Source organism: Podarcis liolepis, assembly GCF_965112155.1.
Source record: "Podarcis liolepis genome assembly, chromosome: 3".
Lineage (NCBI taxonomy): Eukaryota > Metazoa > Chordata > Lepidosauria > Squamata > Lacertidae > Podarcis > Podarcis liolepis.
In genome coordinates, this window is record NC_139557.1 from 70,505,152 (window position 1) to 70,518,661 (window position 13,510).

Genomic DNA, 13,510 nt, shown 5'->3' on the forward strand with positions numbered 1-13,510 from the left:
ATTAATGATTGGTGCAAAACTAAAGCATTTCAAACAACATGGGCAACACCATATGCAATTTTACCCCTCCACCTATCGCTGTGTGACCCAGCCGATAGTTGCAATTGTTTCCCTGACTCCACACCTGCTGTGTGGTTGTAATCTTGTGCCACCATCTTGCTGCATCATGGAAAGTCAGTTGTGCTCACTGGGTGTCCAGAGGGGAAAGGAGATAGTCTGTGATGGCAAATCTTAAGGATAAAAACATGTGAAGCTTACTTTATTTTATGAATAAATGTGGGGAAAGAGAAAGAAGCTAATGTTTTGTTTCAGGCTTTGATTCTACACTTGATTTGTTTCCTTTGTAAAATAATTAAAGCATAAATAACTTTTGCTGTTTTTTATTTTCTCACTAGTTTTAGTATCTGCATTTCCCTAAAATGTAACAAAAATATCAGAAGACAGAAATCTTGCCTGTTAGACAGCACCTGTAGGCTGAGACTATATGTCATTTGCAGACACACGTAATCCTCCCTCTGGCTACCCTGCCATTAGGAGGTTGCTGTCAGTAACGGTGGTATCTGGTTGGGTACTTGACAACAACAGTGGAGGGAATTTTGTCTTGTCTTTTTAGAGTTCGTCTGCCACTGTGAAGAACAAGGCCTTTAATCCATCAGTCTCCTATGGCTATAGGCTTTTCCCCAGTTGACCAACTCTTTGTATAGATTCTTATATGATTGTGTGGACAGATATGTTATTTTTTAAAAATAAAAGAAAGTGTTGCATAAGTTGCCCCATGAGATATATTGGGAAACCAAGCAATGAAACTATGTGTGTTTCTGATTTCCAATTGCTTTGATTGTGCCAACAATTTTTAATAACAAGTCAACATTGCCCTCCGTCTTCTTTCTTCTTTATTTCCCCTGGAATTATTGGTTTCCCTCACCCATCTCTTTCTTCTTATTTCTCTGATTAGGCCTGTTTTAGCTATCGTGGAAGTAGAAGTCCAAGAAGTTGATGTGGCGGCTCGGGAGAAAGTTTTCCAGGAAGTGTCATCCTTCCAGGGTCCTCTGGATGCCACCGTAGTGGTGACTCTGCAGACACCATCACCTGAAGAGAGAGATGAATTTCCAGAGGACTTGCGTACCGAACTAATGCAAATCTTTGAGACTTATGGCATCGTTGTACTTGTAAGGTACAAATATTATCCTCATTAAAAAAAATCTACACCCCAGTGGCTTGGATTATAACTTCTTGCTCCTGTGACTGAAATGAGTTTCTGTGAAGTGTAGAAGTTTGTTCATGTCACAACAAATAATTATTAGAGGATATTTCAGTGCCACAATCCTTTTTCCAAGTAATACATTTTATTGAGCAATGTCAACAATCACAGCCATAACAACGGAAGGTCAAAGTGAAGTAGACCAAAAAGTTGAGCCATTGTGCTTAGGAAATGGCAGGTCAGCTTTCCTGTATGTTTATCTGACGAAATGGCTCCTGAGAGCTAGTGGTCTCCTCTAGAGAATTGGTCAGACAAGCTTGACAGCTTACCCTGAAGTAGTAGGGCAAACCAAAGCGTCAGCTTAAAAATGCACACACTTCTCTTGCGTTCTGGGTATATTTCTGAATTATTTATGCTGAATGGACTTAACCCTAATTCAAACACAGGTGGGTCAGAATACTGTTCTTGGCTGCCTGAAACAAAAAGCTTTTATACTCTGATATAATGTGTTGTTGTTTCTCCTCACATACACTGAGCATTGTGTATCCGTGCGAATAATGCAGCCTCCTCTCCGTATTGGATCTTCACATTATTTAACAAATTTGCATACCTTTGGCACATAGTCAAAAGGCACCACCATCCTAGTGTATAAATTACTTGCCCCATAATTTATCCCACAACCTAGTTATTTGTCATGATCATCAGCATGGAATAGAATTCCTATTGCCTTGTGCTGAAGCTCTGAAAAAACTCATCCTTTTACCACCCTTCAGTCACCCCAATTGTGAGTGTATCATCATAGCAATCACTGAAGTGTGCCAAAGGAGAAATAATACATGTTTTCTATGATCAATGTTATGTGGTCTTTAGTATATGGCAGTACAACTCCATTCCAAAAAGTGCTGAGCCCCCTTTCAATAAGCTCTCCTAGATACCCAGCAACACTTGTGGCAGATTTAAGGATACAGGATCAAGAAAATGAAAAGTTTCAAGTCATGAAAGCTATATGCACATATAATGTACACATCTCAAAACAAAGGAGATTCAGATTCAGAGGCAATGTACCAGTTGCTGGGGAGCAACAGCCACAGCCAATCTGGATATTACCTAAGAAATATTAAAAGAAGTCACCTAAGTCATTCTTGCTTCCCCTCTTCCCCATTTCAGCTTAAATCTGCTCTAATTTTAAGCACAGAGTGAGAACATAAGATGTGATTGAAACAACATATCAGACATTATCTCTTTACACCAGCTTTTCAGTTAGGCACAGATACAGAATCATTCACTCTGAATGAGCATGATGAGAAATTTAGTACCATCTGCCCTAAAAGCATTGGAGGCAATTTTATTATTCACAAGACTAAATGCAGGAAGTAATAGGCATGTGCACAGTTGATTGACCACCTCTTTCTTTCTTTCTATTCTTGTCAGGATCAATGGAGGCCAGATGCTTGTAACATTTGCAGAAAGCAGGTCTGCTCTTCAAGTTCTTGATGTAGATGGTGCCAAGGTAAGGAAAATAAAAAATTCCCTGCACTATTTTAGGTACCTAAATGGCTATTGGCGAGAGAGCTGACATTTACTATTCTCTTTGATTTCTTTGAATGCCAGGCATTTTTACAGTCCTCATTGGACCGCATCTTTAATATGGAACTGACATTTCCCTGAACACCAGCTTGTAGTTTCAGGCTGACTGTTTTTGTTTTTTTTTTAAAAAAGTCAGCTACTAATACAAGCTCCAGAGAGAATCTCTGAAAACTATAAGCTGGTGGATGTGACTAGTCAGACAAGGAAGACTCCTGTCATCCCTTAAAGACTAAATACATTTATTACAGCATGCACTTGCCTACTTCACTAGATGCTCATGCCATTGCCACAGTAAATCCATTAGTCTTTAATTTTCCACAGGACTCATTGTCTTTATGTTTTGTATGAGAGTGGCATTTTGTAGGCTGAACTTCAAGGATCCTCAGTTTTAAGGATGTCAGTGATGTGAATATGGGTGGATCAAGTCAATACTATGCACACTTGGACTTTGAAAAGCAGGTCAAATTTCTCCAGGAAACACTCACACAAATTAAATCCCCCTACCTAGCATTAACATAAACACTCTTATGTGCTGTGTAATTAGTCGGTAATGCAGGGCATATATAAATGACCAACTTTCTTTAGAGGGAGAGGCATGCAGTACTACTTTACAGATGAATTTTCAGAGTTCAGATTAGACTAGGCAGGTAAGCAGTTCGATACAGCACTGAAGAATTGCATAATTATTCCATAGCTTCTAGAGAGTAGGCAACGTACCGTTTATGTAACCAGGGCTAGTTCCCCATCAGCATCACAGTGCAAATGGCCCTTAAACATACTTCAGCCACCACCAAGACGAAACAAAACCTTAGAGAGTATTACAAAAGAGTGAGGAAAATGTCATAGTATCTTCCCTCTACATGTCAGCTATCAAAAGTAGCCAGTCAAGAGCTCCACCTACTCTTTAGAATATTTAGCTGACAGCTTTTGTCTTAAATCTGTTGAACTAGGCTTTCGGTTTACATTCTTTTGAAGGTTGGGTCTCGTTTGTGCATAGTGATTTGATTAACCAATTTCCTTTTTTCTTTTTGTAATGCAGATTAAAGGCAAGACAGTGAAAATCTGGCCTAAAACCCAGGACTGGCTGAAGGGCCTTCAGGAGGAAATCACTAGGAAACGAGACAGCATTGCCCCCATGTCACCCACAGCAAACTCCTGTCTACTGGAGGAAAATTTTGATTTTACAAGTTTAGATTATGAATCAGAAGGTTTGTGGCATGGACTGTAGCTAGATGTGTGAGCCCTCAGTTTCTCTGCAAGTCTCTCTGTGTGCTCTTGATTGGTACCTTTGGAATCAGGAAAGTGAGCAGTGATTCAGTCCTGCAACACTTATTTGCTAACCTTCCTCTTCACTGTACTTCCTATAGTGAGACTTGCTGCCAGAGACAGCTGCAGAAAAAGAAATGGGCATTTAGCAGAGGGATTTCCCTATTTCTTCTTGTTGTTGTTGTTGCTTCTGCTGCTTCTCTTGTTGCATTGGAAAGTGTTTTGGAAGAGCTTTGTTAAGCGATGTGATGGGGCTACATTCAGGAGAGGGGTTCAAAAGCCCTGATCGATGTGCAAAGGTTCCCCTCACAGCCCTCTGATCATTTTTATAGGAAAATGCCACTACACCTCACTTTTAAACATTCCTGCTTCCTTTTTATACAAATTGCAACTAGAGTAAGAACCAAGAACAGATAGTCCAGTTTCCCACCAATATTTCCATTGCTATATCTTCTGCTTTAGGTGATATCCTTGATGATGATGATGATGATTTGGATGACATGCCACCACATTTACCTCTAACAACAGAAGTGGCATTAGCAGTGGACGATTTGCTGGATGGGCCTGAATGTTTGATGGTGGCATCCACGGTACATGCAAACAAATCTCACCATCCTGGAAGAAAGCTGCATCTGTATAAAGGTAACATCTTTATAGGATAGTGGCTAACTAAACAACTGGTGTGTTCAAAGCACAGTGATGGGGCTTTTGAGACTGGCTTCCATGAACAAGTTACACTGTGGGTGTGGCTTGCTGACCAAGTTAAAATTGTCATTGTTCCCAGAGAAAAAATGGTTCCTTGTTAAGTCTCATTATCTGAGTCAAGCCCAATCAAGTGTATGTGTGTGCATGTGTTTTGTTTATTGACTTTTTACAAGCTTTGAACTGAAACTGGTTGAACAAAGTATTTTTCATCCATGGCTATATTATGCAGCACAGAGAAAAAAACAATGTTTTTGTTATTAGTATAAAACAAACCAATAATAAAATGAAATAACTAAATTTATATAACACAGACACATACTTCCATGCAAAATATAAGTATGGGTTTATTTCTTTCAATATGTCCTTCATATAGAAAGGTATATTCAACCGCCTTTTGTCACTTGATCTCAATCTATATTGAATTCATTGTTTGGTATTAGGCTTCCCATGACCACAAGCTGGAGTCACCTGGTTGGTTTGCCTCTGCTTTTCATCACATTATCCCAGCCTGCATTGCACATGGTGTGGGACCTGCAAGGGCATTGGTACACCACATGTATGTTGTGTGCCTTTTAGATATGCACTGAATATACATCCGGTCCTTTTTAGAAAGCTCTGTCTCACTGTGCCTTGAGAGCAAACCATGTGACCCAAACTCCATGCCACTGAAAGCAAATAAATTTCAGAAACCTCTGCCCAGTGCTTAAGAGAGCATACCACCTCATTTGCTAGCTGGACTTCCCCTGCAACTCATTCCCCCAAAAATGTGAGGGAGAAACGGCTCGAGCAGTTGATGAAGCTTGATACATTGCTGCTTGACAGAAGAGGGTGGTTGAATGTTGAGTCACTGAACACTTGGGAAGTTTCTCCTGGTTCACTTCTCAGCTTACCTTCTTTGATGGGTAAACATTTCTTTTTTGATATCATGGCTTTTCCCCTTGCATTGGTCTGTTTTCTATTTTTAAATGATTTTTACACATTCCCTAGATGATGCTGACCTGATTGAACCAAAACAAGAGCTGGACGGAGGTGGGGAGTTTCGCCATCGTTCCCCGAGCAGGTCTCTTTCTGTCCCAGGCAGGCCTCGGCAGCCTCAGCCACCACAGCGACCTCCTCCTCCAGGTGGGGGGCTCCATTTTCTCCCTCTGTGCTGAAAACAGTGTTTGGATTGCTGGCTTCTCTAAGCCACAGCATAGCCAGTACACTGGAAGGAGTGTGGTGAAGCCAGTGAGATTTATGCCTATGGGCATTTCATTAAAAAATACTGCAAGGCAGAAGACAACATACAAAATTACAATAAGACCCAAAACATAAATGAAAACTGGTTGGGAAAAAGAAATGCATGTTTCAAAGGCCTATCTGGATAACAGAGTTTTCAGGAAATGTAGGCAGGGATGATTCCTGCCAACCCTTTCCTGTCAGGGAATTCCATAGGGTAGGACCAGCCACATGAAAGGCTCAGTCCCTGGTAAATGCCAGCTGGACCTCAGGGCATTGGGGAACCACCATCAGATGATTTCCATGATCAAGGAAGAGCATAAGCATTCAGATGGTCCTTGAGGTACTTTGGGCCCAGGTTGTGAATTAGCAGAAGAACTTTCAACCTGGCCCAGTAGCAAACTTGGCCCAGTTTACATAAGATTGAGTCACTGGCTGTATAAATCTTTGCAGTTTTAGTCTGAAAAAAGCAGCAATCACACTCCTTTGGGAGCATGACCCATGAAACTCTGTAGAATGTTTGAGTAAATGTGCATGGGTGTTAACTGTCTGATATTTGGCCTCACGTTCTGCCTTTGCATCCCATTCTTTCTTTTAACTCCCTAAGCTCTGATAGAGAAGGGTGGCTTTTGTATGGAAAGATCCTACCAAATGCTTTGTAATACGTACTGTCCAAGTGGGCGAAACTCAGTTAATAATGCCCATAGCAAAAGACAATTGTAACAGTTTTCAAGGGGGTCAGAGCTGTTGCTGCAACAACATCATCATATATTACTAATACCCAACTCATCTGACTGGGTTGCCCCAGCCACTTTTGGGCAACTTCATAAATATGAAAGCACAGTGAAACATTAAGTATTAAAAATTCAGGGCTTCAGGTGTCTTCCAGCACCTCTTTTTCTAGAAAAATAGCAGTGCTTGTAACTGTTTTCTCTCTTTGACATCTGATGGGAGGGCGCTCCACAGGGCAGTGGAATTGCAGCAACTTAATGGATAACTAATTTATGATGGCTTAATACATTTATTAACCTTTAAGGTGCCACAAGTTTCTTCATTCATTACTGCAAACGTGCAGGTTTTTTACTTAATGCACACAGCTGAACCGTGCCTACTAATGCAAGCACAGTGAGGAGACAGGTTGTTGAGCAAAACCGCAGGACACCATTTCACACATGAAAGATGCATCTGTGTGCTTCTTCCACAGCTGTCACTCCACAGCTTAAGCTGAGAGGAGCAGGGTTAGCAGCCGGAGCAGAGCAATCTGGTGACTTACTGGCAGTACCAGCTGCTGTGGGGGAAGCTGCATATGCCACTCTATGCAAGAACCCCAAGTACAGATGCAGCCCAGCCTATCTTGGAGCATTAACCACTGGAGCAAACAAGGGCTGTATCCAGTGCTCTGCATGAGCAGAAGGGGCTTCTGCAGTGGGACTTCCACCACTGTCTTCCTCCCCCTGCATCCTGGAACAGGTTTTGAGGGTGTGCTCGGGGAAGAAAAGATGGCGAAGTCTGCTCACACAATGCTAGATTCCACCTAAAATAATTTATTAGCTTAGGGCAGAATTCTGCCCCAAGGACCAGAATTGTTTAAATCAATGGCTGAACTGTAGTGCTTTCACTGTTCCTTTTTTTTTTTAACACACACACGTGCAAAATGTCAGAAATCAATGCATGTGTCTCTCCTCCAGCTGGAGTATCTGTTAAAAAATCCACATCAGATGGGTTCATCTCTTCAGGAGGCCACTCTCTGTGTTCCATCCTGCAGACTGCAAAGCTTCTTCCAGGGGCACCTCAGCAACCAGTGAGTAGTTCAGCACAATTGTTGAGTCATTTGGTGGAGGGCAAGAGGTGAGACGAAAAAGAAAACAGCGTATTTACAATTACGCATATCCTGCCTTTCTGGATAGAAATCCATCCAAGGCAGCATATACAACATATGTTGAAATTGTTTGTGATGTTTAAAAAAATATTAAAAAGTCAACAGACACATCAGATGTGTAAAGTACCCAGTGTATTATTATTTTTTGTGCATTGGGCTTGATATCTCCAATGTCATCTATGAGATGCTGAAGTTGCATAGCAACCATTATTTGTGGGATGAAGATGTTGAAGGGGCAGCCAGAAAAAACACTCATGCATGGGCGCATGTATCTAGAAAGAGTCATTTCAGGAGCATCTCACAAGCATGACCTTGCCAATATATGACAGCAAAGTCCATCCTTTGTTCATCCTTTGCCAATTTGGTAAAGTAAAGAAACAACATGTTTGTATAGGACCTTTCCTAGAAATATTACAGTTCTGGGGTTAGGGTGCCCCAGCAGTGAAGCCCCTAGATCAGGGATGGGGAACCTGTGGCCTATCAGATACTGTCGGACTACAACTCCCATCATCCCTTGCCATTGGCCAGGCTGGTTGAGGCTGATGAGATCTGGAACTCAACAACTTTTGGAGGGTATCAGGTTCCCCATACCTGCCCAAGGCCTAATCAGCACACCAAGTGGTGGCAGCTCCTTAAACAGGGTGTCTATTAGAAGACTTAAGGGCATAGTGGAATGGGAGAGTGGGATGAAGCATATATAAGTATTCTTTCTTGTGAGAGGGATTTATTGACATTAATTCATGCCTGGTAGGCAAAAACTAACCACTCTGTAAATGTTAAGCCTACTTCCCTGTTTATACTCTGCTTTATAAAGTGGCATATGTATGATTTTCTTCTGGGCTCACTCCGTCTGTTATTTGTTTTCCTTTAAAATTTTGTAAGCCAAAATCACGGACTGGAATTAGCAAGCCATATAATGTCAAGCAGATCAAAACCACCACCCCTCAGGAAGCAGAGGAAGCGATTAGATGCCTGATGCAAGCAAAAGGAGGTAACATGAACAAATTTCAGTTAAGAACATTGATAATGTCTGTTTCTTTGTTATCTTTTCAGAGCTACATAAGCATGCCTAAGAAACATCTCTTTTGGGCGCCATCTTAAAATGTTAATCACTGCTGTTCTCATTTCCTGTAGTGAAACCTGAGGAGCTGTCAGTTTGGATTAAAATACTGCTTGTATTTTTGTTTCAACTTGAACATACTGCTCCATTTTCAAACTGATCTGTTGATGCGAATAAGACTATTTGGGCAAATAAAACTTTGTAGGATAAGTAGATTTCTACAATTCTGTATTTCAGTAACTCCGGAGGAAGCCTTGGCACCCATTTCAGGAAGGACCCAAACTGTCACTAAATCTGAAAGCTTCCCTGGTGTTGCAAAGTCTGCACAACTTCACAGCCCGCAACCACCCCCAGTGCTCATACCTCAGCGTCCAGCACCAAAAGTTCCCGCTGCTAAGAAACCAGCACCCCTGCAGAGGATGGGAGGGAAGCCAGGATGTGTAAGTCTCCATTAGATGCTTCTGCAGGGTTCAGTCAATATTCAGAGGGCAAATTTGGGGGTTGCACATGCAGTCGGTAGAAGTTTGCAATTGAACTTGTCATTGAGCTGAGTTAATAGGTATGTGGCCTTCAAAAGTTCCCTCATCTCCAAAACTGTGCCCCCAGAGTACCATCAAGGAGAAAGAAGACTGCTACCTTTGGGTTACATAGGGAGTGAGATGAATAGCCAGGACACACTCTTCCTCAGTCCCATCTACATTATGACCTTGGATTTCTCCATTGGGTTTTTATGGGAAGTTCTCACTTCTGTTTTGGAGACATGAAAAACAGCTTTTCTATGTGAACCAGGAAATCACCTAGACAGACACTGAGAGGGTTCCTCTGCCCTTTTTGTATTTATGTATCCATTTCTCTTGGGAAAGGAGAAAAAGGGAGAATAAGTAAATGTCAACAGAGAGAGAGAAATAGATGGCCCTGTCTACTTTCCACTCTCCTACTTACTCCTTCTGCTTTCTGGCCTTCTCTTTCAGCTGGCTTTTCTCTTTCCTTGGAGGAAAGGGGGTGCAGTTCGCCCCGGGTTTCATCCCTGAGGGGGGTGAAATTGCCACCCCACCCCTGCTGGGAGGTTCACCCTGCCCCCAGGTGAACACCAGGTGCTGGAGGAGCTAGCTCTGCCCCTGCTCTTGCCCCCCCTCCTTTGTACTTCCGCACCACCACAGCAGCAGGGGAGGGGCAAAAAAAAAGCAGTATTTTTAACAGCTTGAATGCCATTTTTGGATGAAGGGTAGGTTACACATTGTTAAAATAAATTAAATAAATTAGAGTCAATGTTGCCAGTCAGTTTCTAACTCATGTTCAGCTATTCCACAGCCAACTGAGCTGTGTTCTGTCCCTCCACCGCAGCCCATTTATCTTTTCCAACTAGATACTAAGCATGCACAGTCCTCGCTGGTCTGTTTTTTAAGGGGGTGAGGGATTTCCCTTTCAGATTTTCTTTTTTTTAAGAAAAGATTTTTGTACTTCTGCAAACTTGAGAGTTCACCTGAGCATGCAGGCACCTCCTCTTCCTTGATGGCCATATTTTGGCTTCAAAGCTTGTTAGCACTCTGAGACAGAGTTCATAATTAGCAGGAGGAATAAGAGCCATGGAAAGGACATAATTCTTTCCCCGGAATGTTGAAGATTTTTAGCACATTTTTAAAAGGATATATTAAGATTTTAGAATGCTGCATGTACAGAATTAGAGGCCATCTTACCTGTGTCAAGAATACATCAGCTTTGCTTTGGGGGTGGGTATGTGCGATTGTCTCTTTTTTTAATCACTATGGGGCTGGTTGAATAGCAACTGATTGACATTATGACATCCTTTTCTTAGCCTCCTTCTCCAGAAGAGCAGTTTGAGCAATCTGTTGGTCACTTCTCCTTTGCGCTGCCAGAGTCTTGCCTTGAGGCTAGAGCCATTGCTACAAGTCCTACCAGAGCAGCCCCTGTTCCTAAGCCAAGAACAGTCCCCCCGGGCAAAATCCTTGAGAGGAGAAGGAGCAGTGAAAGGTACCCGGCTGCCTTGCGTCTTCTGGAGGAGAGCTCTTGTCTTCCTGCTCAGAATTCTACCCATGCTCCAAGAGTTCCACCGAGGAGAAAGAAATCTGCCCCTCCCGATTTTCATCTGCAAGTACTCCAGAGCAGTGACAGCCTGTTTCTCAAGGGGTTAACATTTAATTCCAACAATAACAACAATCCGTCTCACACTCGGTCTGATTCCATCCCACTTTCTCCAAGTCAGCCCTTTCTACCTGCAGCAGCAGGAGCCATGACCAGCCCGATAGACGACGACTCCAAACCTTCGAGGTTCATGACTTCAGAGTTAATTAGCAGCCTGCAGGTTCTTCCGCCCATGTGCCTCCAGCAGCAACACCAGCAGCTTTCAGACGACGACTTTCTTAGAGGGAGCACCAGTCTTTTAGACCTGGAGACTGACTTCATTGCTTATCAGTCAATCCCTCAACCGCTGCCGATCCACCCAACACACGCTCCAAAAGATGTGGAACTCCCCAGTGCAAGTGATTTCAGCCACTGGGTTACATTTGGTGAAGAGGGCAACAGCAGCACCATCTCTGAAAGTCCTAGTGTACTGGTTGCATCCAAGCCGAACCAAAATGCCTGTGTGGACCCCAACACCAGTTTAAAACTATGAGCGTGGGTCCCCCCCCCTTTGCTTTTTCTACAACAAGCAAACAAATCATAACAGGACAAAATCATAACAGGACAAGATTTTTTCTGAAACAATTTGCTTTATTCTCAGAGCCTTTGGTACAGGAAGGACTGAGTTAAATGAGTCGTTATGGTACTTCACACTCCACGTCGCCTCCATTGAATTCTGATTTAATTTGTACGGTGAGTGGCAACCTTCTCTTCCATGTGCATGCTATAATGCCTTTTGGTACAATTACTTCTCATCTGCACTTTTCTTGCTTTCTGTACTTCATACCAAGGCTGTCTATCCCATAGTACTCGCTTGCTGTGAAAAGGATAGCATGGAGGTTTCTGCATTATGTCTAAAGAGGCATTTTGTGTCTGTTTGGGCACACAGCGGTAGTTGCTTTGAAAAGCTGAACATACTTCCTAGGAGAGGCCCTAGTGAACTGGGTAGGACATAATTCCGGATAAACATGCTGAAGATCTCACAGTATGTTTGCCTCTGCATCTTCCCTTTCATGCTTGTTAACATCTGCAGAGTCTGGGAAGCTTAAACCAAATGAGCTCAAGCCAGTAAGCGCTCTGTTGTTTTTTCCACCAAGGCCCAAAAGGGAGGAAATTACCTGCAGATTGTGCCTAATGACAAGAGAATAATGTGGAGATGGTCAACCAAGGCTGCTGTAGCTGTAGTGCTGCTGGTAGTATCAAGGACTGCCATGTAGGAGTCCCAAGCGATAAAGTAGCTAATAAATAGAAAATGGTATCTCAGAGAAAACTAAAGCTATGGTTATATGAAAGCACTAGAATTTATAACTCTTGAGCAATGTGGTTGCAGTCTCATCTCTGGCTTGGGTAGAGGCTGGGAAGCCAATCACACGTGCCTCTCATAGTACAGGGGTGGGGACCTTGTGGTTGAGCACCAGTAGAGAGAATTGTAGTCCAACAACTGGAGGGTCACAGGCTCCCAGTGATCGGGAAGGCGATATATTGCCTAGGGCAGTCTCCTCCAGCCTGAAGCCCTATAGATGTTTTAGATTACAACTTCCATCAGCTCCAGCTGGCAGGAGCTGGTGTCCAAAACCTCTGGAGAGCACCAGGTTGGTGAAGGCTGGACAAGGGTAAGACGAGTCTAAATGTGCATATGTAGAAATATCAATGGTAGGCATGAGAGAGACTTCTGTACTCAAGGTTCCCCAGCTCTCACCCTCTGGAGCTACAGTCCTGAGAGTGAAAGTTACCTTGGCATAATACAGCCTCAAGGAAACTATTGTAGAGAACAGACAGGTGATGTAGTGTGAGCATAAAAGGCAGAGGATAATTTTATCGATAATTGTTAAATAATATGGGAACATGTGCAACGGAGTTATAGAATCAGGTGATTAAGACTGGTAATTTATTAGTGACAGGATGGAATCACTTTTGATGGAGTGGCATACTTCATGATTTTAATTTGTTTTGAAATAGTAAAGATCAGAAGAGGGGGGAACTGTAAAGTATTTGGCTATCCTTTTTTGTATCAAGGCTGTAAATAATATCATTAAATTTCTTTTTTATGAAACTGAACTTGGCTTATTTTGTTTTTGTATTATATTGTCCTCAAAACTGAAAGGCCAGATGTTTCATTTGATGATTCAATAAATTAGAGCCCAGAAAGGTAAAAGGAGGAGGGAATCAGATACACAATAATGACTAAACATTGATTATTTAATCAATGTTTGTACTGCTGAATAAAAATACAACATTTAATAATGTTTCCAAGAAGCTAGGGAAAAGATAAGATTAAAAACAAAACTCAACCGTACATTACAAAACTGAGCAGTGGTCAAAAATAAGAGTCCAAGACAGCTGGGGCAAACTTATAAATGTTAAAGAGGCATATATTAGTCATTAATGTATCCACAAAATAGCCAAGGGAGAGCATTCCATGGGGTGGGTGCTATCACTCAAAATGCCTGCT

The 13,510-nt window shown here is 42.2% G+C and overlaps 1 protein-coding gene across 4 annotated transcripts in view; it reads left to right on the top strand.

Annotated features, from left to right (window-relative positions):
* SYNJ2 (synaptojanin 2) overlaps positions 1-13,116 on the top strand; it is a 57,564-nt gene extending 44,448 nt beyond the window's left edge. For 3 of the 4 annotated variants that reach the window (XM_083496402.1, XM_083496401.1, XM_083496403.1), the window contains exons 19-27: positions 956-1,174; positions 2,633-2,711; positions 3,828-3,996; positions 4,517-4,696; positions 5,747-5,881; positions 7,666-7,778; positions 8,739-8,847; positions 9,154-9,356; positions 10,733-13,116. In XM_083496402.1, coding sequence (XP_083352528.1) covers positions 956-1,174; positions 2,633-2,711; positions 3,828-3,996; positions 4,517-4,696; positions 5,747-5,881; positions 7,666-7,778; positions 8,739-8,847; positions 9,154-9,356; positions 10,733-11,551 — 2,026 coding nt within the window. In that variant the 3' untranslated portion in view covers positions 11,552-13,116. The remainder of the gene's footprint in view (positions 1-955; positions 1,175-2,632; positions 2,712-3,827; positions 3,997-4,516; positions 4,697-5,746; positions 5,882-7,665; positions 7,779-8,738; positions 8,848-9,153; positions 9,357-10,732) is intronic. The other variant, XR_014524376.1, reaches the window with a different exon arrangement.
* Positions 13,117-13,510: the final 394 nt, after the last annotated feature.